This window comes from Osmerus mordax, chromosome 9 (genome assembly GCF_038355195.1).
Source record: "Osmerus mordax isolate fOsmMor3 chromosome 9, fOsmMor3.pri, whole genome shotgun sequence".
Taxonomy (NCBI): Eukaryota; Metazoa; Chordata; class Actinopteri; order Osmeriformes; family Osmeridae; genus Osmerus; species Osmerus mordax.
Window position 1 is genome coordinate 10105335 of NC_090058.1, and position 24142 is coordinate 10129476.

The 24142-nt window shown below is 49.5% G+C and overlaps 1 protein-coding gene across 3 annotated transcripts in view; it reads right to left on the bottom strand.

Moving 5' to 3' along the window:
- Nucleotides 1-7787: 7787 nt before the first annotated feature.
- Nucleotides 7788-24142, bottom strand: part of cdin1 (CDAN1 interacting nuclease 1) — a 59523-nt gene continuing 43168 nt past the window's right edge. For all 3 annotated transcript variants that reach the window (XM_067243645.1, XM_067243646.1, XM_067243647.1), the window contains one exon: nucleotides 7788-7925. In XM_067243645.1, the coding sequence (XP_067099746.1) occupies nucleotides 7790-7925 (136 nt within the window). In that variant the 3' untranslated portion in view covers nucleotides 7788-7789. The remainder of the gene's footprint in view (nucleotides 7926-24142) is intronic.

Consider the following 24142-nt stretch of genomic DNA (forward strand, 5'->3'; position numbering starts at 1 on the left):
ATCTCTAATTATTTTAGATTTACGTATAGCCTTTGACGAATGGCACAAGCAATTTCTTTCGAATCAAAAGTTTATCTAAGCTAAACGACAGCCAGTACTAATGACCAAGCAAGTTCAAAGATACAGATTTCTGCAAAGTAGTTCGTGTAGTAGGCTACTTTGAAGTCTTAGGTCTGACACAGTGGATACATTAACACGAACATGTAAACTGTTTTACTCCACACTCAAGTTCCCAAGAATGACCGAACGAGCAACATAGTCTATCACGGTTATTAAAACAAAACACAAGCTTTAACCTACATAAGTACATGCGATAAATAAATGGCTTTTTTCAAATATGCAAAACGTCTAAGATGAAACTGAGAACTATCCAAATTATAATGCCTGCTATGAAATGATTACTAGTAGCCTAGTTTAAGCTTCAGTATGTTTTAGAAACTTAAGCACAGTGAATATAAAATGTATAGTTTTTAATAGTGCACAATTGTAAAAAGGTTATTCACTTGACTTCAGAAAACGTTTGTGCGTGTTGCTTTTTGCTCATTTGAGAGAGGCTACGTCTGTCCGTGCATGCCAGTGTGCATGTCTTGACATTTTAAAATTCTATCATAAAATGTCGTTAAAGAATGTACAGTGCTAGCTCCTCTCCTGTCATCTCATAGCCTACTGTAATCGTCTACATTTGGGGAAGGAATAACAACAGAAAAAGACGCGTTCCCAGGCAAGATAAAGATTGGATAGATTTGGATGCATTAATTGGCCCTTAAAATAAAAGCTCTTCTTCTAAACACAATAAATTAACATTTCCAACAACGACATAAAAATAATACCAGGTGCATACAAGTGTTCTCTTGTACATGGACTGGCTACACTTTTATATTTAAATTTATACTTGAACTTAAATAGCCTACATGTCTACAGAGTAACACTAACATTTAAGCGGACCAATGCAAACTACCGAGATACAGAGTATCCCTGTGACATCGAATGTTCTGCAGAATCTACTACACTTGTCATCTATCCATATATGTGTGTGTGTATGTGAAAGACAGAAAGACAGACACACACAGTGAGAGAGTGAAGGAAGAGGAAGTGTGTGCATGTGTGTGGGCATCGGGACACAATTATAAGACACTCACTGCAGTATGTGAGTGTGCAACCACAATGTTCATTAAGTGTGTGTGTGTGTGTGTTTCTGCTGGGCTCACCAGCAAAGAGGATCAGAGGAAGACCAGGCATAGGCAGAGATAGTGGGGGCCCTGTTAGCAAGCTCAAGCCCCAGTGCTGAAAAGCAATAGCTTGTGTCAAGAACTTTTTTTAGCCCATCACTGCAGCTGGTGGTAAGAAATAGCACCAGGGGATGTCCAAGCTATGACATACGGCTATCTGGGTCTAGGACCACAGGGGCACAGAAGTCTGAACACACACTCACCCACATGATAAAAGCTGAGACGATTCTCAAACAAGTCCAGCTTGTTTCTCAACAAGAGGCATCAAGCACTGTCAATATTCAGATAGCCTCTGTCTGTGTGTGCCAATAATAATAGCTATCTTATCTGTGTCTAGGTAGCCAGGCACCTGGGGGAATAGACTGCAGCGATAAACGTTGTAGGGGCCAATAGAAACCTCTGATGTTTGGTTGTGGGGAGTAAAATGAGGACGCCACTGGAGACAGGAAGTCTTGGGTGAGTGAAAAGCACTTTATGGCACACCTGAATGGGCTGGCTAAGGTTTCTGACTGTGGCCCGATGGGAAAACCACATCAGAAGGGTCTATACAGAGACGTACTAGGGCAGTGGAGTGTAAGTGAACCATGGCACCTGAATGACTATCAGATCTGGTCACATATTCATTCCTCTTTTTACTTTGTTCATCAACATACTTTTTTCAAAAATCTTATATTTGTGGGACAAAGTTTGGGATTCAAACCCCGGTCACTCATGGAGTCACCGAACCGCCTCTGTTACATTTTCCAGGCAACAAGTCTCTCGGCCTTCAAGCCCCGTGGTTACACTGCAATATGACATCATGGGCTCTCTAAAAATGAAGTGCACCATCGATCCCTTGTATGGCGACCTCACATAAGTCAAACTTAGTAGATACAGGAAGTGTTGGTACTGAAGTGTATATTTACCTGTCACACTGGACTCAAGGACACACAGTTGAGGTGGAATATCCAGCCCTGGAGAGGAGTGTTTTGGGTTTAAATGAGTTGTAAAAGTGACAAACTGCCCACATTTCTCAGACAGGGAGCATAGAAGTCGACACCATGCTTGCAGCCAAACAGTTAATTGCTCTGCACAGTCAGGCCCAACAAAATGCTCATAAAGCATCACGAAAAAGACCAGCACCCCCACTCCTTCTTTCCATCCTCCACCCTCTCCCCCCATCCCCCACCCCCACTCCTTCCACTCCTCCTACTAGCCTCCCGCCACCACCCCTGCCCTCCGCAATTTTCCAGCTCAAAAATATTATGTTGCCATTGGCAACGATTTTTATAAAATAACCAATCACGTCTGCCTTTCAAACATTTCTAAATTCAAGGGGAAGCTATCTGTATTGGCACTTGTCTCATCTCAGTTTTACGTTCTTAAGCTGGGATTTATGGCTGTGTGATAAATGATCACTGGGCCTGTTTGGACAAAAGCAGGGGTATTTGTGAATGAGCAAGATCGCTGTACTGCATACATGGAACTAGCCTGCTGCTGTCATCAGCAGGATTAGTGGTTCAGGTTTGGTCTACTGGGTCTCCAGCTCAGCACTACGCACCCTTCCAAGGCTGTGGTTGATGCTATCCCATCCCGTAATAACCGTATCCCTGTCTCCATGGCCACCGTGACCATTTTCTTCAGCATAGATGGAGAGGGGGGTTAAGTACATTTATTTCAGAATAACAAAGCTGACAGCTCTCATCAGGCCAAGCTGCTCGCCATCGAGGGCGAGAGCGATGGGAGGAAGCACCCTGGCGTTTGTTTTTCCTGAATCAAATCCTGCCCCCCCCAACATTCCCCCTCTTCGCCCCCCTCCCATCACCAACACCCCTTACCCCTCCCCTTCACCCCCCACCTCCAGCAGACCATTGTTGCTAGCTTGTACGTCTAATGTTGTGGTGTGTCAGGTCCGTACCTCCACCAGCGCCTTTGCCTTCACAACCGCTGTCTGCGGCCTCCGCCTCCCGATTCATCCCCCCTCCCTCCACCCTGATTGTTGCCCAGCCACCGCCCACCACCAGACCCCCACCCTAACCACATGCTGTCGTGCTGCGCCGTCAGAGGGCCTGCTCGGGGTCCCATGCTGGGCAGTGGGAGCGATGACACGGTATCTGGGTCCCCTCTGCGTCAGTCTAAATGCCAGTCAGGCCCACTGACCTTTCAGAGGGGCAGCACGGGCACAGCCGTCTCCGCCCTCGGTCCTCGTCCACCTTCACCGCGGTCCAACCACTCTAACACACACACACCTCTCTCTCTCTCTCTCTCTCTCTCTCTCTCTCTCTCTCTCTCTCTCTCACACACACACACACACACACACACACACACACACACACACACACACACACAGACACATACACACCCCAAGCCCTCCCTCACACACAAAACACACACACGCTCGCCACACCGCTTTACTCAAAGGCCTCTTTCTTTCTCCTTCCCTCGCAGCCTCCCTCCTCCTCTTCTTTCGTTCCCGTCAATACAATTTACAGCAACAGGGACAAATCAAAGACGACAAGCAAATATAGCCACTGTAAATATGCCCTGATGTATGGCATATCAGCTTGGTCCAGGAACGTCATAGGCCTTAACGACGCCCACAGACATACGGTGTATCACATAGCATGGAGAGGAACTCCAGATATGCCTCCTGGATTCATTTGAAGGCATGACTACACCTCAAGCACACTGTTTTTACAAATGGTGGCTAGCGCTCTGAATGCAATACCTCACTTAGCAAGAGGCCCAGTCAACACCTCTCAACGTTCTAACATAGTATCCCCCATCCAAGATATTTGGTTTTCCACTAACGGGCAGTCACTTTTAAGGGGAAGTGACTTGTGTTACCAGACTGACTTTAACCGATACTCTGAGCTGTTCATTTAAGGTCGTCACAAAAAGGGGGATATTTCAGTGACGGGGTGTTGGGTGCATGCGGTCCCTGTGTCACGTCAGTCAGTGACAGGAGTCATTTTGGAGGGTGGTCAGGCAGCGTGAAGTTTCTCTTTGCTTAAGCTCAGGGCTGTGTCTTGGCTTGTCCCAGTCTGTCACTGGCTCAGGCTGTACAGTGTTATAACATCAGCAGACACACACACACACACACATATGTGCTCCTCCTTCAAACACACCATCTGCCCCCCTATCCTGTCAGTCATGTCTTGGCAGCTCTGCCACTCAAAACGACCCAGAACTCTTTTTCCCAGGATCCACTGTTGTTCTTTGAATAATAAACTTTGATTAGTGGCACGGTTACCTCTCCCCTTGACAAAAGAAAAACAAAAAAAGCAATTACCATATCAGCTTGCACTTCTTTCCCCTCTGTTACCCTACCCATCTCAAAAACATTGTCCGCCCCGCCTGGCCTCCTCCACAGGCACTTGTATTTATATTTCCAGGCAGCGCTGTCTGGCATGAGAGGGGAAAAGAGGTGGAGAGGCTCCCCAGTTAGAGCAGTGCTGCCTGGGGCTGAAACAGGCCAGGACTCCACCACCATAAATAACCCAGAGCCTTGGAGGAAGTCCGTTTGGTGGTCTGGCTGCTGGAGGGATGGAACCTGCCCTGCTATCTCACTCTCTCTCTCTGTCTCAGCGGTGTGTCTGGCAGGCAGGCGGTAGGAGGATAAAACAGCAAGATTTCGGAGCTGGGTCCAGGACTGAGTGGGGGAGTGGACATGTCTTCACATGGCCTCCGGGCCCAAACTAAACAGACTGGGGCAGGCGTGCCAGAGAGGAAGACCACACCGACGTGACGCTTCTGAATGCACACTCGGCTCGGAATTCATGTCTGAGCGTCTGACGCAACGTGGAAGTTATATCCCAGTTGCATCAGTTATTAGATGAAGGTAATGCGCTGCACGTTTACCAGAGGGTGGAGAGGATGTGGTGCATGCTGGCGGTTTGCTCCTTAAGGTTCAGCAGGTACTGCTGTCGCTCCAGACAGACTGCATGTCGCAGTCATGCTCCTAACCAGGATGAGGGGATAGAGTTGTGTGGTGTACAGTTTATCTGAGACCAGAATCACATTACAAGATAAACAAAGACAGAGAGAGAAAGAGAGCAAGAGAGAGATAGAGAAAGAGAGAGGGAGAAAGACACACACACGCACGCACGCACGCACGCACGCACGCACGCACACGCACGCACGCACGCACGCACGCACGCACACACACACACACACACACACACACACACACACACACACACACACACACACACACAGGGCAGGGGGCCTGTCCCCAGGAAGCAGCTTCTCCAGACCAGCCTTATTTGGAGGGTAGTTTCTGTGCCCCATTGTTGTGACAGGAACAATGAATCTAAAAGCAGACAGCAGACTGGGGGTAAGAAGACATGCAGAGTAAAGATGTCTACGTTCAAACTGCTCCGATGGAAACCCTTCATTTCTAAATCTGCGCCCTTATCACGGAAATCTGCCCAGCTGACGCTAATGTTGACCCCCATGCCTTTGAAGTGGGGTAAAAAAAAGAAGAAGCCGTATTTGGTTTGCATTGTGTGCAAAAACTAATTTATAGGGGCTGACCCCCGGCTTCTCTTGTGTGTGACAGCCATCTTGGAAAACAATGGCAGGAAGGCTTGAAATTCGAGAGGAACTGAATCTGCTGTTTACCATTTTTTTTTCCGTCTTTCCTTATTCGCTGCACAATTTTCCCTCCCCAGTTAAAAAGCCTGTTTTTGTGTCTGAGAGGAGTTGTAAAATGATGTCTAAGCATTCCTGGCCCAGGCTGTAGGTTTTTAGTTTAACTGGACACATGGGGACAGTTGTTTTGTACCTCCTGGAACAGGGCGCCTGACAGAGGAAGCTATGGCCGCCCCACGACCCTTTGCCGACCCCCCCTCCCCCCAACAGTTCTCCCTCCTCACATAGGGATCAAGGCCTGGATAGGAGCCGGCTAAAGGTTAGAGGTTTAAGGGTAACAAATCATACAACACTTTACTGGTATTCAACCCCTTCTCCCTCCCTCCCTCCTCCATGTCTCCTCCGAATACACACACACACACACCCGCACACACACACTAGTGCACAAACTCTCTCAGACTCGTACCCACATAAGCACACATGCACACCTTCCGTGGCCCCTGTAAGGCCCCTGCACTGGTGTATCCAGAAGGGAGTATTCCCCACGAACAGCAAGGCCAGAGAGACCGAAGACAGGTCATGTCTGGGGATGATTAGGAAGAAAGGGGAAGCCGGGATGAAGGGAGAGAGAGAGAGAAAGAAAGAACGAGATATAAAGGAGAGAAAGGAGAGAGGCGAAAGAAGAAAAAGAGAGACAAAGACGTCAAAAAAGAGAGACACTCCTCAAACCTCTACTGTCTCTCTTTCCTCTTCCTTTCCTTTTCAGAAAGACCCCCCCCCCCCTCTTTCTTATGGTCAGTGTAAATACATACCTCGAAAAAGGCTCTCTCCAACTCTCCCCCTATACCCGGTTTGGTCTGCCTGTGTTTCCTCCATTACAAGGTGCTCATAAAATCTGGCCTGGCTGTAAAGATGTTCAAGAGACAACCGCTGCAGAGCTCCCCAGCCTCTTCCTGCGTGAGTGTCAGGTGTAGAGGCTGAGCTACGTTCGCATCTGCGTTTGTCAACGATTTCCATTTTGAACCCCCAAGTAAAACAAGGCACGGGGCTGTATATTCATAAATCTTTATTACAAAACCGCACATGCAGTGCATTTGTCTCAGGAGTTAAGCCACAGATCTTCCATTCGGTGACATCATTCCCAATCAAACAAGAACACACGACGAAGGGCACGGCATCGTCCACATGGCGCGAACCTGTTCAGCTTTGCCTGGGCATATTCCTCCAACTGAGATGACGTATCAAAACACACAGCTGAGGCAGGGCTTTCTCTAATCAGGACTGACCCCCCGTGCACCCCCATTGAGGGGTTGAGAGGGCAGTGAGTGACGTAGGACAGATATGGAAAACCACCTCCAACTCCCCCAGTTTGCTTATCTGCCCTATGGAACAGGGGAGGAGTGAGTGACCTAGGCCAGGCCAAGCTGGACTAGGTCTGGCCCTCTGAGGGTGATGAGTCAGGGCTGTGTCTTGCCCCTGGCCTGGCTCTGGCCCTGGCCTGTCTGCTCCGAGGGCCGGGGGGGCTGACCCCGTGATAGGAGTTGTGCCAGCCCTGTTTTCACACGGAGCTATGAGCCTGACCCCTGTACTAGCAGGGATGGGGAGAGGGAGGGAGAGAGGGCGAGAGAGAGAGAGAGAGAGAGAGAGAGAGAGAGGAAGGCAGAGAGAGAGGGTTCATGTGGAGTTCAGGGCAGATGTTTGCCAGTAGTCCCGCGCTGCAGGAAAGCTAAATTGTTTCCGGATCCACGTATCCACCCCTACACTGCTCTGTGTTACCCTTCCTTTCTGACCCCCCCTTCCCCATCCCCATCCCCCCCACCCCATCCCTTACTCCCCCTCCTTCTCCCGCCTCTATCTCCCTCTCTAAACCTCCTTCTCACTGCCCCCTGTTTCTCACCTCTCTATCTCCCTCCCTCCCTAAGACTCCTTCTCACCCCCCCTCTCCTTCTCTCTCCTCCCTCCCCTCCCCCCCCCCCCCTCCAGCTGTGTCAGTCCCGGTCCGTCCCCTGGCCCAGGGTGACGATGTCGGTGGGGAAGCAGTCTTTGAGCAGGATCCCTCTGTCCCTCTGGCTGTCCAGCTCTCCAATGAAGCCATGCCAGTAGATGACCAGGCCAGGGCCAAACCTACCAGGGGAGACACACACAGACACACGCACACACACAAAACGGTCACCTAGAGAAGCAGCTATTAAACAGTCCAACAAGGCATTCATCAACATGCGAGACAATTCATAGATACACTGAAGTGTGCTAACCCTAACCCTTCAGAGGTGTGTTCATATTCATTTACCGACCAGCTTATGTTGATATTGGATTTAAAAAAATGAATGACAGAAAGAAACACAGTGTATAAGAGAGATGTGAAGATAAAGAGAAGGAGAGAGAGAGTGGGGGAGGTAAAAGGAAAGATAGATTGAGATATACGGAGGGATAAGCACGCTCTCCTTTCATCTCCATCCAGGAAACCCGTGCTGTATCAAACGGAGCCGACCAAGACGATAAGATCAGCCTGACACAGTGATCTACACACACCGGATCACCTCACAATGGCCCTGAAATAACATAATCACAGAGCTAACAAAGAGCCGGCCCTGGGACCCTTACATTAGAGACCCTGGAGGAGGCAGACATGGCCCAGACAGAGTTCTGACCAGGGGGGCTGGAACTCCACAGAACCTGGTCTGGGTCAATGACCGAGCTCGCTTCTCCAGCAGTGTCTGTTTGTGTGCGTCTAGGTTAGGGACAGTCTTTCCAGGCTAGTCCAGCAGTGTGTTTGGGTGTGTTTGGGTCGGGCTTAGGGCTGGGGCTCTCGAGTCCAGCGATGTCTGGGTTATGTGGGGTTGTGGTTAGGGCTGGGGCTGCAGTCAGACTAGCCTCTCACTCGTCCAGCTGTTTCATCCCCAGTCAGAGTGAAGGAGCCAGCAGCAGCAGTCTGGGTTGGCTCTCGCAGCACTTCCCAAAACACTCCATAAATAACCCAGACTTGCCAAGGCCCGAGTCATGTCATGTCCAGGCGATATTCAAACACGGCCGTGTAAAAAAAAAAAATTCTTCTCATCGTGGTTCTCGTTTTCTCTCCCCTCCTCACCTTCTCCCGAGCTCACGTGTTTTATGACTCCCATCACACATATCTCAAAGCCCATTGAAGAGGAGCAGCAGCAACTCAACTGGAGTCTCTTTCTGTGGCCGGCCGGGTGCAGCGGCGCTGGGTTGTTTCACCGCCCCGCTCCTCCTGACGTGTGCTAAATCATCTTCCAGCCTCTTTACTGTCCCCCTAAGAGGGTCCAGCCAGGACCTCTCTCTCCCTGTCCGCTCTCTCATCACAACCCTGGCGCTTCGCTTTGAACTCTAGCTGCCGTGCATAAAGTCGGGTCACAGTTGAACTTGGAGCGGAGAGAGAGAGAGACAGAGAGAGAAAGAGACAGAGAGAGAGAGAAGGAGGGAGACTGACAGAGAGAGAAAGAGAGTGTGTGTGAGAGAGAGAGAGAGATACAAAGAGAGAGAGAGAGAGAGAAAGAGAGAGAGAGAGAGGGAGAGAGAGAGCAAGAGGGAGAGAGAGAAAGTGGGGCGGAGGGGTGGGAGGGTGAGAGGGGAGGACGAAAAGGAGGGCGGAGAGGGAGGGAGAGGGGCTTGCTGTGATGATGGTGATGAGGTGTTTGGCAAGCGAGACATGATGCAGCAGGCAGAGGAAGTAAAAGACTGGGGAGGTACAGACAAACCCCCCTCACCCCACCTCACCCCCACCTCAACGATTCTGACACAGCGGTGAACAAAAAAAAGAGAAAAAAAAAAAGGTGGTTATCACCGTGACATCACAATGGACTCGATGGGGTGATACTTTGACTGGGTACTTTGGACTTCAGAGGAGGGATGTTGGGGAGTACGCCATCCCTGGAGGAAAAAAAAAACCCGGCCTCACCTCGCCTCGCCTGTCTGCGGCGAGGATTGGATCTATTTCATCTCGGCAGCGGGCATGAGGTGGTTGGCGCCGTCACTTGGCGGATATCCCTCTCTTATCACGTGACCTGTGCTCCTGTCAGGGGCAAAGGTTGCCCAGGATCCGCCCCCGTGTCTTAATAACTCACTCATTGTATATAGGGAGGAAGCCCATCTCGCACACACAAAAACTGATTTGGGTTTTGGGGTGTTGTGCGGGGTGAGAAGCAAGGATGTATCTGGGTCTGGGGTCTGGGCCACAGACACACCTGCCTCTGTTGAGCCGGTGCTGACCACTGGGACAGGAAGTTGACCTCAGGACAGCAGAGAACAACAGGAAGCTCAAATTGAACAGATAGAGGACGTGCACGGTAGGCTATCTGGTTGGGTGTTCATTTAGATCTCCACCAAATATCTGCATATGTTTTGTCCACATAAGACAACAAGGATAATTATTCACGCCACACTTTACTTTTGCTAATAAATGAAACATATGTACAGATGGGAAAAACTAAAGTAAGTAAACTTGAGTTATGTTGACTGTGGGTGAGACATCCAGATTATAAATAATCAGCTGGTTGACCTTTGGACTGTGACAGCACATTCTGATGGCATAAATAACCAGACCTGGAGCAGGAGTCTGGTGTCGTGACATCACTACTTCTAAGTGCTGTGCACATACACGCACACACACCTGTAACGCCCTCCTTAGCGAGCGAAGAAGCATGTGTCACCCAGGTTTAACTACCTGAGTATTCATGTTCACATGCAGATGCATGCACGAACACACCCATGCACGCAAGGTGAAATATCAACGAGCATGAAGGCTCTACACACACACACACACACTCCGCCCCCCCTCCAGCAACAGGCCCTAAAAGCAGTGCACACTCAGCCCCCCTCCCGTCCTGCATTCCCTGTTTTACAGTGTGTGATTTACAGTGCTGTATCTGTGAGCCAGCGAGACAAACGCTAACAGGCCCGGTGCACGCTGCAAGTTCACCCCAAAGTCACACACACACAGACGCACGCACATACACACACACACACACACACATACACACACACACACACGCACACACTGATCCACCAACACAGGGCTCCGGCCCCCCTTTCCCTAACCTCTTCCCGCCGCACGGGCCGCAACTCTTAATATGGAAATGTTATGGAAACAAAACCTAAACATTTACATTGGATGACTTTGGAAAAAAAAAAAGAAAAGAAGGGAGGTTATGGTCTTGTTTGGTTCCGGCAGGCCGTACTGTATGTTCTCCCTGGTGTCGGGGACTGGGAGGGGGAGGGGTGGGAGGGGAGGGGAGAGAGGGATGCGGTGCGTGCGGGAGGAGGGGAGAGGCAACCTTCTGAAAAGGTTAAAACTGTACATCAACAGATAAGGCGGCGGCGGCATGCCATACATCATGTCCCGGGAGTGTCAGCGAAGGCCCGGGCCCCAAATTGAAACAAGCAAAATTATAAACACAAGGGAGCACTGTCACCAAGGCCTCTACGCACCGTAAAGAAAAGAAATGGGCTTCGAGTCATGCACCAAATGAACACAAGTCAATACCCATAGGGGACCTTGAGGTAAAACCATAGAGAGCGGGGCTGGAAAAATAAAATACAAATAAAAAATATATAAAGAAGGAGAGCAAGAGAGAGGCGCTGGGTAGGATACAGGAGGTCGTAAGGTCAAGGCTGATGACCATGGCTGTAAATGGATTCCTTCCTACACAGCCAACACTAGAGAGCTAGTCAGAACCCATCTCCCTTCTCCAGATCCTTCTGCTGTCTGACGGTGGGAAACTGTAAACACTGAAATAGGGATTGGAGGAGGTTGACTCGGTAATGGTGTCTTCTTATCATACGGGCATGAGCAGGCAATGCACCGCCCTCTCTCCAAACAGCTATTTTCCAATAAACACCTAAGTGTGTAACGAGTTTGTGAAATCGTTTGCGAAACGTTACTAATTTAAAGGCGCGCGACAGTTTGGAGGGGCCTGGGCGTGGATCGAGGCTGCCTGGTGGGCTCTCGTTAGGGCTAACGAGAGCCCAGAGCAGGTGTGTGGTTGCTTACCACAGAGGCTTAATGAGAGCGATGCGTTCAGTAGCATGCCGCCGAAATAATAGGAGTACAGCAGGAGAGAAGCCTGTTATTACTGGCTGACGCTCCAACACACACACATCTTCAGAAAGCCTATATAAACTTGGTCTCTCGCTCCCACACAACAACAAACACCAGAATCGCAAACAAAGACAAGGCAGATTTCATTCAAAAAATTTTTTTTGTTGTTATTTTTTTAAAACTTTTTACAGGTTGGGACTTTAACACTTAGCCACACAGTACGAGTTGTCAGTGCGTTTGTCTCAGAACAGACAGTCTTTATTTTAACATTCCAACTGTACAATCCAACTTGGATCCAACTTGAAGCGTCATCGATGACGTGAACTTTTCTCCGAACAAAACGGAGGGGGAAAATGTTCCTGCCGAACGATAATATCTGATGTGAGGACTATCAACAAAATTGAATTGATGTCTGACCTCACCACACTTTAACCCCGTTTCACATCCCACACAGTCATTTGAACAAATGGGCCAGCTATGATTCAGGTAGTATAAGCTCCAAGTTGACGGTGAACTCCTTGTGTCTCAGGGTCGCTCCACAAAGAGCTCTTTGTCTGCCCCGGCCATACGTCAGGTCACAAGGTAAACTGGTTAAAGCGCTGCCAAACATTGGCTAAGTCTGAGGGATTCAGTTCTTTCTCTCCCGTCTCTCTTTCACTCTCTCCCCTGAAATACAAGTCTGGGACTTGCTTGACTTCTCTGGAGGAGGAGAGTCAGAGAGGGGGATCGGGTCGAGGTAGAGAGGGCCCGGGGAGAGTGGGAGGGAGGAGAGAGAAGGACAGAAGGTGGGTGAGAGAGTATGTCAGACGTTTGTTTATGTGTGTGTGTGTTTCAGAAAAAGATGGCCCAGTCCTTGCTGTCACAGGCTTGTGGTCAGTCCTTGCGGTGGGTCTGATTAATAGCTGTTTATTTTTAGGGCTTGAACTGGGTGGCGTGTTTGTGTGTGTGTTACTGGGTGGTGAGTGTGTTCCAGGGTTGGAGTGTGTGTGTATTGTCTGTAACTGGGTGACTAGTGTGTTTGCGTGTCTGTGTGTTCCTTATACATGAGTGTGTGTCACTGCATGGCCTGTGTGTGTGTGTGTGTGAGAGAAAGAAAGCTTCAAGGCCTGCATGCCAGCTGATATGGACCTCAGGACAGTGTTTCTGTCTGTACATCCAGCCTGCATATTTCACTGGCCCAGACTGGGGCCACCAGCAGGACCTAGTGATAAGACCACTTGTAAACACACACACACATGCATACACACACACACACACACACACACACACACACACACACACACACACACACACACACACACACACACACACACGCACAGACCCTGGGAGGTGGCCTTGAATAAGGAGGTAGAGTGCGCAGGCCATATCATACATAGCCTTCTATGCTGTACATAAATAACACGAGGTGAACATGCGAGCCAGTCACCCTGGCACAGGGGTATTAACATCCCTACAGCTAAGAATAGCTGCACCCTCCCCTCCTCTGAACCCACCATCAATCCATCCATCCCTCCATGCCCCCAGCCTCTCTCTCTCTCTCTCTCTCTCTGCAGGAAGAAACGTCTGAATCTACACAGGTATGTCTAACACAAATAAGAAGACCGTATGGCCTAGGACCAGAAGCCAAATGAGGCCCCAAATTCACCCAAGCACCGTAATTAGAGGGGGATAGAGGGCAATAAAGAATCAAATATCTTCCGGCAGGCATAACTCACCCCGACATTTTTATTCATCTCCTCCTGTTGTTGGGCTTTGAAAATAGGACATGACACGGAGGTAGGTCTTCTTCCTACTTAGGGGTCAGGTTCAGTGTGTGTGTATGTGAGTCTGTGTGTGAGAGAGAGAGATGTGCAGCTTTATTTACTTGAGGCGCAGGATTTGGACAGAGATTTGAGGGAATATTATGTTTTTTTGTTTTCTCAAAGCCATGACAACCATGACCCTAGAGGCAGAGTAACCGTCTTGTGACTTCTGACCTCACATCCTGTTGGTCAAGGCACCACTCAGACTGGAAACATCAACAGGAACCACAGCAGACTCATATCTGCCATTGAAGGCCTGTTTGTGGTTGTAGATACCCCTAACCACATACAGTAAGTGGTGACATCACCTTCCCTGCAAACAGTCCATTCTCAGAGCACCAGCATATCATCTCCACATACTGCTCCATTATTTAGTCAATGTCTACAGCCTGCTGTAAAACACCCAAATCTTCTTCATCCTCCACCATCTCCCACACTTCCTCTCCAACCACCTGATCTGCTCCATCCTCTCACCCTCTTCCCCCTCTTCCTCCCCCACCTCAGGCCTCCTCTTCCTTCTCTTCCTCCTCCCCCCCAACAACCACCCATCTCCACCGTCACACACTCCAGGTCCACTATCAGCCGTCACAGCCCTGACACCTTCCTCAGTCTCTATCATGCTCCAGACACCTCCGGCACTGTCTGCAGATACCTCTATCTCTGTCTGCGTAAGCCTGCTGCACTTAAGGCCACCTACCACCCACCTCGGCCCACGTACCACCCACCATCATCATCATCATCTCCTTGGCCAACAGACATGAGCCTACATCAGCCTACTACCCTCTTATACGTGGGATCAGACTGGTTCGTGTGGTATGCTACTGGAAGTCATAGGCCAGTGAGGACAAAAACTGTATGCTATTAGATGAAATAGCCACATAATGTAGTGTGTGTGCGAGAGAGGGAGAGAGAGAGAGAGTGAGTTTCAGTCCTGAGCCTCTCAGATCTACAGCGTCACGGTTGGACGCACTCTGACACGCCGTGGCCTGTTTTGGATGTGGAGCAAAACCAAACAAGCTTGGGTCTGGTTCTGGCTCTGGTCCTGGTCCCAGCGCTGTTCTGTTTACTGTTCAGCCCGGCTCCACCGTCCCTAAAGACACGGTGTCATACACCAACATCCTGTTCTCATAAAGATATAATGGAGAGAAAGTAAACACACACACACACACACACACACTGGTGCTTGCACAACAGCTTCCTCCAGTATTCAGGTCTTCCCAAAGGCTCTGTCTCTCTCTCTCTCTCTCTCTCCCCTCGATTTTTCTCTTTCCCCCTTCTATTTCTCTCTCTCTACCCTCTCTCTTTCTCCCCTCTCTATCCCCCCCCCCCTCTCTCTCTCTCTCTCTCCTCTCTCTCTCTGCCTCTTCACCCAGGTCTGTGGATGGATCAAGTGTCAGCTGACCCAGGGTTCAGCTGATCATTCCCAGAGATGTAGTCTCCGTCACCCTGAATGGAACTCTCCATCACACAAATAGGCCTGCCTCTCCAATCATGGCCGTCTAAGTGGGAATTCATTAGGAGAGCAGGCAGTTAGCTCACATCCCATCACAGAGACCTGTAACCTGCCTCGGTTGCCACGGGAACAACCTGTGCCCAGGACCACAATCACGCACTGACCAGGACCCGGGGGGGGGGGGGGGGAGTCTGTGTGTGTGTGTGAAGAAGCAACTTTCCATTCAAATGGATTCATCAACATTCTAGGGTGTCTTGGTGATCCTAGTGAGGAGGAAGTGAAAGGATGGTGGAGCAGTTGAAGAGAGCAGGAGAACAGGAGACTAGACCTCACCGTGCTTGTTTTGAGAGGGGCCCCTGTTCGTCTCCTCAGCCCAAACACTGGTCCCCGTGCTCATTTGGAGATGGAACCAGCCTTCTGAGAAGCCTTTGATGAATCCCCCTGTCTCTAAGCCCCTCTGCTTGTTGAGAGGATGTTTCCCCACGGTTGGGGGGAAGGGACTAAGACAGACAGAGCAGGGGTGTAGGGGGGTGGGAGGTGGGGGACGGTGTCAGGGGGATACACGCTCCTTTAACCTGTTATTGTGAACTCCCTGCAGCCCCGGACGACAATTACCGCTGGGTCTCTGGGGAGAGCCAGTCAGAGCCAGGCAACTGGGCGGCCATTTTGTGTCTGTCGCGGCTCGGCCCTAATCCTGCCCTTAACCCTGGGCCTCCTGGTGTTTTCAATTTGGGATGAGAGCCCTCTACAACCACACTAGTAATCAACAACAGGGTGGACTGTAACTCTACCTGGCCCGGCCAGGCGGGACCAGGCCTCCACACAATGATGTAGCCAACAGTGTGTGTGTGGACAGCAGTATACTAGATGGTACCAGGTTATGGGTGTCCTGTATCAGTGACTAAGTGAGGTCATGGGACTGCTTGTATATTTGGATGTGCGAGCGAAGGTTTCTTTACATTCGAACTAACCTGTGGAGATAAACATTAAAACACACACACACACAGATCTCTGAGTCTCAGAGGGCTTGCCCGACCTCGTGCAGCTGAAAGGACAACACGAGAGGTCCTGCCTCTCCGCTCTACCTCCGCGTCTCTCTCTCACCGCCAGCTCGGTGTTGGAGCTCTGCATTTCCTGTCTGAGGACCGGTGCGCAGGATACATGCTGATGAAGCCTTGTCGGAGCTGGATGAAGGATAGTCCTGACGCATATTCAATTCCCCACTTCCTGCTGTATGAAGGCTGGGTCAATAGAAGGCAATACTGGGAGGTGTGAGTGTTTGTTGTCTGCTCAGCTACCCTCCCTCCCCCCACACTCCCCCCCAGCTCGACCCCCCACCCCAACCTCTCTGAAGGCAGCCCAAAATTAGAGCCCCCGGCCTCGGGAAAAGGTCTCCCTGGGAGAGAAAAAAAAATAAAGCAGGCCTGGCTTTTGTCCAAGTCAGCACCTTTTGGAAGTGCACGGTGGCGTTAGCGCCACTAAATCAACATGTCAGCGCCCGCGCCATCTGAGTTCTCCTCCAGAACCTGGAGCCCCATGGCCCGAGACAGAGAAAAAGACAAGAGAAAAAAAGAAAGAGAGGGAGAGATAGATAGAGACAGAGAAAAAAGAGAAAAAGTTAGGTGGAAGGAATGGGTAAAAAAAAAGAAAGGTGGTGGGCTGTTTTTTACATTTTTAAATTAAATTTTTTCCAAACACAGGGCAGATCTGGAGATTCTATACATCACTTCTCACATTAACAGAGAGATTTACTTCCTGTCTGTCCTGAAATGTACGGCATGCCACGCTATACCCTTCGCAGTGCCAAGCCTGTGCCAACCCTGAGTCCCACGTGAAAGTGAGGCTGGAGGCGAACCCGCCCCAATGTCACGAGAAAACCGTGTGGGGGTGTGCTTACTCGGCAGTATGTTTACATTCCTGGGGGTAATTTTAGCCTGGGGGGGGTGGGGGTGGGGGGGGGTCGGGAGGGGGTAAGGCAGGGGGGCGCCATGTCGTTGAGGCTTGTCAGCGGTCGGCTGACCGACCGGCACGCTGGCGGCACCTGGACATGTGGGTGGCATGCACACGGGGACACACAGATACACACACTAACAGACACACACACAGCCTCCAGCAGACAAGCCACAGAAACTGCCCAGATATCTGAGGCTTAGCCAAATAAATTATTTACCAGGACCCCGAGTCGAGGACACGGGATCAAATACGCAGAGGGAAAGAAGCCATGAAACAACTAGCGGTACCAAAATAAATAGACTGTTTACGCTGTTCTGAAAGTGTTGAGCCCCGAGCCAGCTGGCCCGGTCAGAGGTGAGGCGGAGCCCTCCCAGACCCTGCCGCGGCCCTCCAGGGCCTCTTTGGGGCCTCTCTGGGGCCCAGCAGAGAGGGCTGAGGGCTGGGAGGCGGCCAGACTCAGAGCTGTATTAGCTGCGGGCTCCGCGGGATCCTGCCTGTGTTTTCTCTGATGATCTGGGGTGTAAATCGAATTTCATTGTCGTTTTAAAAAATTTGCTACGAAAACAAAACAGAGATCTCTCCACTCCGCTACTTGAAGCTACTACAGAGGGGGGGGGGTATGTGTGTGTGTGTGTGCACGCGTGCGTGTGTGCGTGTGTGTGCAAGCTCGGACTTGCCCTTTTATTATTCCCAGCCCTCACTGCCACTAAAAAGTCCAGAGAGAGAGTGAGAGAGAGACAGAGAGGAAGAAAGGGGTGTGGACGAGGGGACCCGGCAAAACTAATTAGGCAAGGGATCGGGCTGGAAGTTAAATACTGAGCTCTATGTAATGAAAGGAGCAAGAAAGAGGGAGAGAAGGAAAGAGAGAGAGAGACAGAGAGAGAAAGAAACAAGAGAGGGAGTGGGGACAGCCAGGGGTCAGACCCACACCAAACAGTGATCCTCGGGCAATCTGGTATTGATTTTCACTTGTTTGGGGATGAAGGTGGACAGGGGAGGGAGGGAAGGAGGGAGGGGTGGCAGAGGGTCTGGGGGTCTAGCGGGTTGTCAACCTGACAGTTTAACCCCGTTCGGAGGAGAAAAATAACAAACAGAGGAATCTCCTGGGATGACAGCGCTGATCTGGCGCTGCGATGACACTGCAAAGCCCTGCATCACACTCTCAGAGGAAGGTGTGTGGGGGGGTGGGGTGGACTGAGTGCTGACTTAAGACAGGCAGCGGCAGACGGCCTGGACTGTTGAGCTAGCTCTCTCTGACACTTCTCAACACACACAGATACAAACATTGTTTCAGTTGCCTGATATTGTATACTTTAATCTTCAACTGTATGCTTAGATCTACGAGTATTATCTCTAGTCTTATCTTGTGATGTGGTCACACACACCACCACTGCCTTATCTGGTAGCTTGGGTGGTCAGCCTTTATCCTTCCACAAACACGGACACACACTCTCTCCTGTCTCTTCTTCTCTCTATTGTCTCTCGCTCAGTTAAGGCCGCTGCCCCCGGCGTCTAGTGTCTGATGTCCCTAAACACTGGGAAGGGCTGAAGCACCTTTCACTTTTCCCTTCAAATTGGCTCATCGTTCTGTCAGGGTGCCAAAGGGGACTCCATTAGCCCAGCCTAGCCCACAGCCCCTCTGTCTCTCTCTCTCTCTTATCTCCCTCTCTCGCTCTTCTTCTTTCCCCCCCGCTCTCTCTCCCTCTCTCTCTTCCCCCCTCTCTTCTTCTCTCCTCCCCCCTCTCTCCTTATCACCCACCTCTCTCTCTCCCCCTCCCTCTCTCCCCCTTCTCCCCCTCCCTCTCCCCCCCCCCCTCTCTCTCTCTCTCTCTCTCTCTCTCTCTTTCTCACAGTCCCCACCCCTCCTCTCTCTGCCCCCCACCCTCCACCGGCCGCCACGCCTGGCGAAGGCTGTCCACGTCAAATTACGGCGGCCCCTATTGTCCCTATTAGGGCCCTGGGAAGGCGCCATCGTGACGGATGCTACGGGGTCCCTCACTTGTCACCAGTTGTCAGACGGATGGGGAGTCTGGATACACACAACTGACAGGTAATCTTAATGTCTTCAATTAGGCCAATTAGGCCTGTCATAAACAATTCGATAAGTGCTCGACCAACACAAACAGATAAGCGTGCACACACACACACGCATACGCACAGGTCTGCGGGGTATTAATGAGAAGCGTAATGGGTATATCAGTGAGGGGAAGGTTGGCTTGTCTTTTGTTCTACAATGGGATATTTGTGCGGGTGTGTGTTCATGTGTGTGTTCATGTGTGTGTTCATGTGTGTGTTCGTGTGTGTTCATGTGTGTGTGTGTGTGTCTTCCTCAGCTGTGCTCTGTTGGCTGCTACCTGGTCAGTTCAAATTGTACCATCTCCTTTCATTAGCCCAGTGCTGCCTGAGAATCTGAAGGCCCGTGACAAAATTCATTTAAGACGAGTGCAACCAGATTGCCTGAAGCAGGTGCTATAAGGGAAATAAAACAAAAGCAGTGTGTGTGCGTGTGCGTGTTTGAGTGTGTGTGTGTGTGTGTGTGCAAGGAAAGGACCCTACACTTCACATTCAGTTCTTTCCTTTGCTGAAGCAAATGAGTAATGACAAATAGGCGTTGTGAAAAGAAAGAGAAAAAGAGAGGAAGAAAGGAGAGGAATCCGCCCAGTGTACTCTCAGGGTTCACCAGGCTCTGGCCAAATCGAAATATTGTTTTTAGCGTGACTAAACAGGCCAACACCTTCTTGGTAGAGGATGTGTGATAGCTGGCTGGTGTTTGATTAGGACTACTCTCCCCTATGGTATCTTATCACAAAACAACGTCAACAGCCACTCCAGCCTCTCACAGTTCCACTTTTAAGTGATTTTCTATCTTTTATTTGCCTTTGCTATCCCTCTCTTTGCTCCAGTCACGTGGGGCATGGTTTGAGAAACACTGGAGGGTTCGAGATTGAAACAAAACTATCGGCAGTGTACACACACCGGTCCGAGGTGAGGTCAACCTCAATATTTGCACACATAATCTTAACATCAACATCGCCATGATGTGAAATCTAACCAAGGAACCAAAAACCAAACAATAACTGTGACATATTTGACAGCAAAAGCCTGTGTGTGTGTGTAAATGAGGGGGGGGGGTCCTATAGTAATAGTTAGGACATTTGTATCAAAAGTCTCCATTGGTCATATGCAGAGTTGACTCTTATGATGCCTTTTATCGGAATCCTGAGCCCCCCCCCACACACACACACACACCTGAGCTGTCAGCTTAAATAGCTAAAATAAAATTAAGAAAATAAACAAAATCCATTTGTATACTGTATATATGTATATACAGACAGAGAGAGAGAGAGAGAGAGAGAGAGAGAGAGAGAGAGAGAGAGAGAGAGAGAGAGAGAGAGAGAGAGAGAGAGAGAGAGAGAGAGAGAGAGAGAGAGAGAGAGAGAGAGAGAGAGAGAGAGAGAGAAGAAAGAAAGAAAGAGAGACACAGAGAGAGAGAGAGAGAGAAAGAGCGAGAAGCCGCCAACGGGAAGTTGTAATAGGAAATTGCTCTTGGCAACTATTTGTTCAAGCACCAGAATCTTTTTTTCTTCTTCTTCTCCCCCTTTCTCTCCATGCCAACCCAGCCCCCATTGGAGGGCAGGTCCCCCTAATGAGTAATCTATTTCAAAGCAGTCGTGTCTGGGCATGACAGTTTACTGAGAGGCTTGAAGAACTGGTAATTACCAGTGTTACGGGGCAATTAATGCATATTACACTGCGGCACTCATGGCGGCGACTGTCAGCTACCCAATAAAAATGAGCACTCTTCAGCTAAAGGGTGACATTAATTGGGCCCTTAATGACTATGCAGAGGAACCACGCCAAATAGGAACAAAACAGACCACTCGCTCTGACTCCAGGAGTGGGGTGGCAATTGGACTAAAAATGAGATTAATTGCTGTTGCGGAAAAAAAGAAGTGAGAAAAAAAGAGAAGGAGGAGAGGGGAAGGAGGGGGGGAAAGGTTGGAATTATAGGGTGCGGAGTGCAAGGGCTGCTCGTCGAGATGACAATTCGATTAATTATTAGATATTTTCTCTACCTTGAGCAGGAGGAGGCCTAAGGCTCATGTTTCCATTCAATGTCTTGGGTTTGGTATGTGGCTAACGGCAAGAATGAGCAATGGCGAAATGGATATAGCCATTGCTTGTTTCTAGAAACATCCATACACCACATTCAACTCTGTGTGCTTCTGCATCCCCCCCTCTCTACGAGGCACTAACATCACGCATATGTTGATGATGAATATTGGCTAGATCAGGTGTGACCAATTCCATCACTGTCTTCCAGGTGATAGCTAACAAGATTAAATGTTAAGAGTACCACAGAAAACATCTTCAGTTTCTCCCCTCGCTTCAATGTTCATGTAAAAGCTCAAGGCCAAAAAAAGTCTATCTTTCCACTTAAAGCAGGCTGCGGAAACATTAACCAAGCCTTTCATCAAAAGTAGACCTGCCAAAATGGCATCCCCTGTGCCTCTACTACGAGTGTTTGTTTACAGGAAGATTAAGGACACTTGTGAGCACATCAACGATGTGTGATTAGCACGGCTAACCCAGTTCACGTACACCACCTGAATAATTCGATATGCCAGGAGCCTGGCAAACCTACAACGTATAAGCATGCAAAACGTGCCGGCATTTGCATGCATTTTTTGATTTCGGATTTCCTTCTCCGTTTTAAATATGCGGTTAGAAAGGGCGATGTGCTGCCTCTCGAGCTGTCACGCTGTACGCTCACGCTGTCATTGGCCCTGATGGAACTCTTGCCTTTTCAAAGCGTCTGCATTGGAGAGGAGAACCGGCAAATATTTGAATTGCAAAAACACATCTTTTGAAGGGAGAAAAAATATATAAATTCAAGACAACTTTTCAGAGTTAAAGACCTATACTCCCCCCCCCCCATCTCACAAGCACACACCAAACAAGCTAACCCTCAGCAAAGTGTAAAGAGAGAGAGGAAGAGGTTGAGAGAGAGAGAGAGAGTGAAGAAAGCTCTAGAACATATTCTGAATGCAAAACCTATCCGCTAATTTAGCATATCCAAATTTGTGTAATGGGACGTGACACATTTTAGAGGGGCTAGGGAAAAATGCCATAATATGAATAGAAAACCATACAAAAATTAAGCTGCCCTTGCATTAAATAGAATCCACCGTACAAATCCTGGTTCTCTTAAACTACCTGACACGCTTCTGATTATGGACTAAAAGTGTAATTACTTAAGCTCTCTTTTGAAGAGTGTGAGGGGAGTGAATGAGCATCACTGCTGTGTTTAACCAACAGATCATTGCCGTTTTTACAAAGAATTCTGAGAAGAACTCAATCCAGACTTTTCCAAAAAAAAAATACTCCATGTTCCAAAGCGCTAAAAGTAACCTTAAAATCTTTAGTGCCTCGGAATCTCTTGTGGACGATCTCTGACAGTTTTCAACCTTCTGCAGAAGTTTTGAGGAGGAAAAAAGCAATAAATAACCCAGATGACAAATCAATATTATGAATCATAGCAGATTTAAAAGTATGATTTCCTCTGCTTCGCGCCAGGGTAAATACAACACTGTAAGCCAAAAGTTACAAGCCTGGCCATGAACAGCATTAACAGCAATAAATATATCTTCAGACAACTGACAAAATAAGCTGGCCTCGGTGCAAAACACTGATCCACTGTTGTTATGAATGTGATTATTTACCAGGGGCACCAAATCATCACTTGGTCCCCAAATATTACCTAAATGGCTCACACAGTATCTACACAGAAAACCTCTAGGTAGGGAAACATTGAGATGTGCATTTAAAGAGCGGGGACCAAATGATCAGACCTTGAAAATAGGTCATATATCAGAGAAACATTGTGAGTATCTCTTTTGAAATTCCAAAAGATTATGCGAAGGCTTGGCAGAATTTGACAAGCCATCATAGGCTAGATGAATAGCTGGAGTCTAGCACTTGGCAAAGCCGACTAAACAAACAGCCCTCCGACGGTTCCAAATCAGGTTTAAACACCGTTCTGAAACACTAAGTCACACGGTAATCACAGATCCTTATGACTGCTCCTGTCCTTCCTCCTCATCTTCAAACACAATGTTTCAGTTACCCCCGCCAGGCATTTTGTGCACCCCCCTAGCTGCATGGAGAGCCAAACCCCTCCACCTCATCCCAAGGCCCGGCCAGCCAGCCATCCCACGCACAGACAACTTGGAGACAAGTCTGAGCAGAAATCAAACCTGCATGATGGATAGCTTTAGCGCACACAATGACCTGTGTCACAGGGCCCTTGTCCTAAATCAATGGGAGCGATAAGGGCCCCTGCTCCTACAATGCTCACCTTGGTATGTTCACCAGCAGGCCTTATCTGAGGCGGGAGGAAGTCTGGGTAATAACGACTGACAAGCCACGACAACACCACTAAACCCACCTTGTCAAACACAATTTACTGTGTATATTCCCCTCTCCTCTGTGGCTGTTAAAACAGTAATTATGAGAGCTGAGGAGATAGGGGACATTGTGTTTGGAAGGCCGGGCCGGAACTGGGCGGGTGCACTGTGTGGGCAGGAGCGAGGGAGGGGGGAGTGGACCCTGGACTAGACCCTGAAGGACGGACGGACAGACAGACACAGTTCACAGTCTAACACTTGCCCCCCCCGCGCCCCCCCCCCCCCTCCCCTCCCCACCCACTCCTTGTCCCCTGCCCCATCCCTGTCAGGACTGTGTGGGCCAGGCAGGGCCGGTGTGATGCATGCAGGGAGGGGTCGGAGGTTGAAGTTGACAGGAGGGCCGATAGGAAAGAGCAGCAAACACTTTGTGGAAGATTACAGTGATGAGCGTGTTAGGACCTTTCAGTAGTTTTTCATTTGCCTCAGAGAGAGTGTGTGTGTGTGGGGGGGGGGAGGAAAGACGGGGAGTGGGAAAGAGAGAGAAAGAGAGAGAGAGAGAGAGAGAGAGAGAGAGAGAGAGAGAGAGAGAGAGAGAGAGAGAGAGAGAGAAGGAGCTTGGAGGGAGGGTATAACTTTCATCAAAAAGGGGGAGGGAGACCAAACATGAC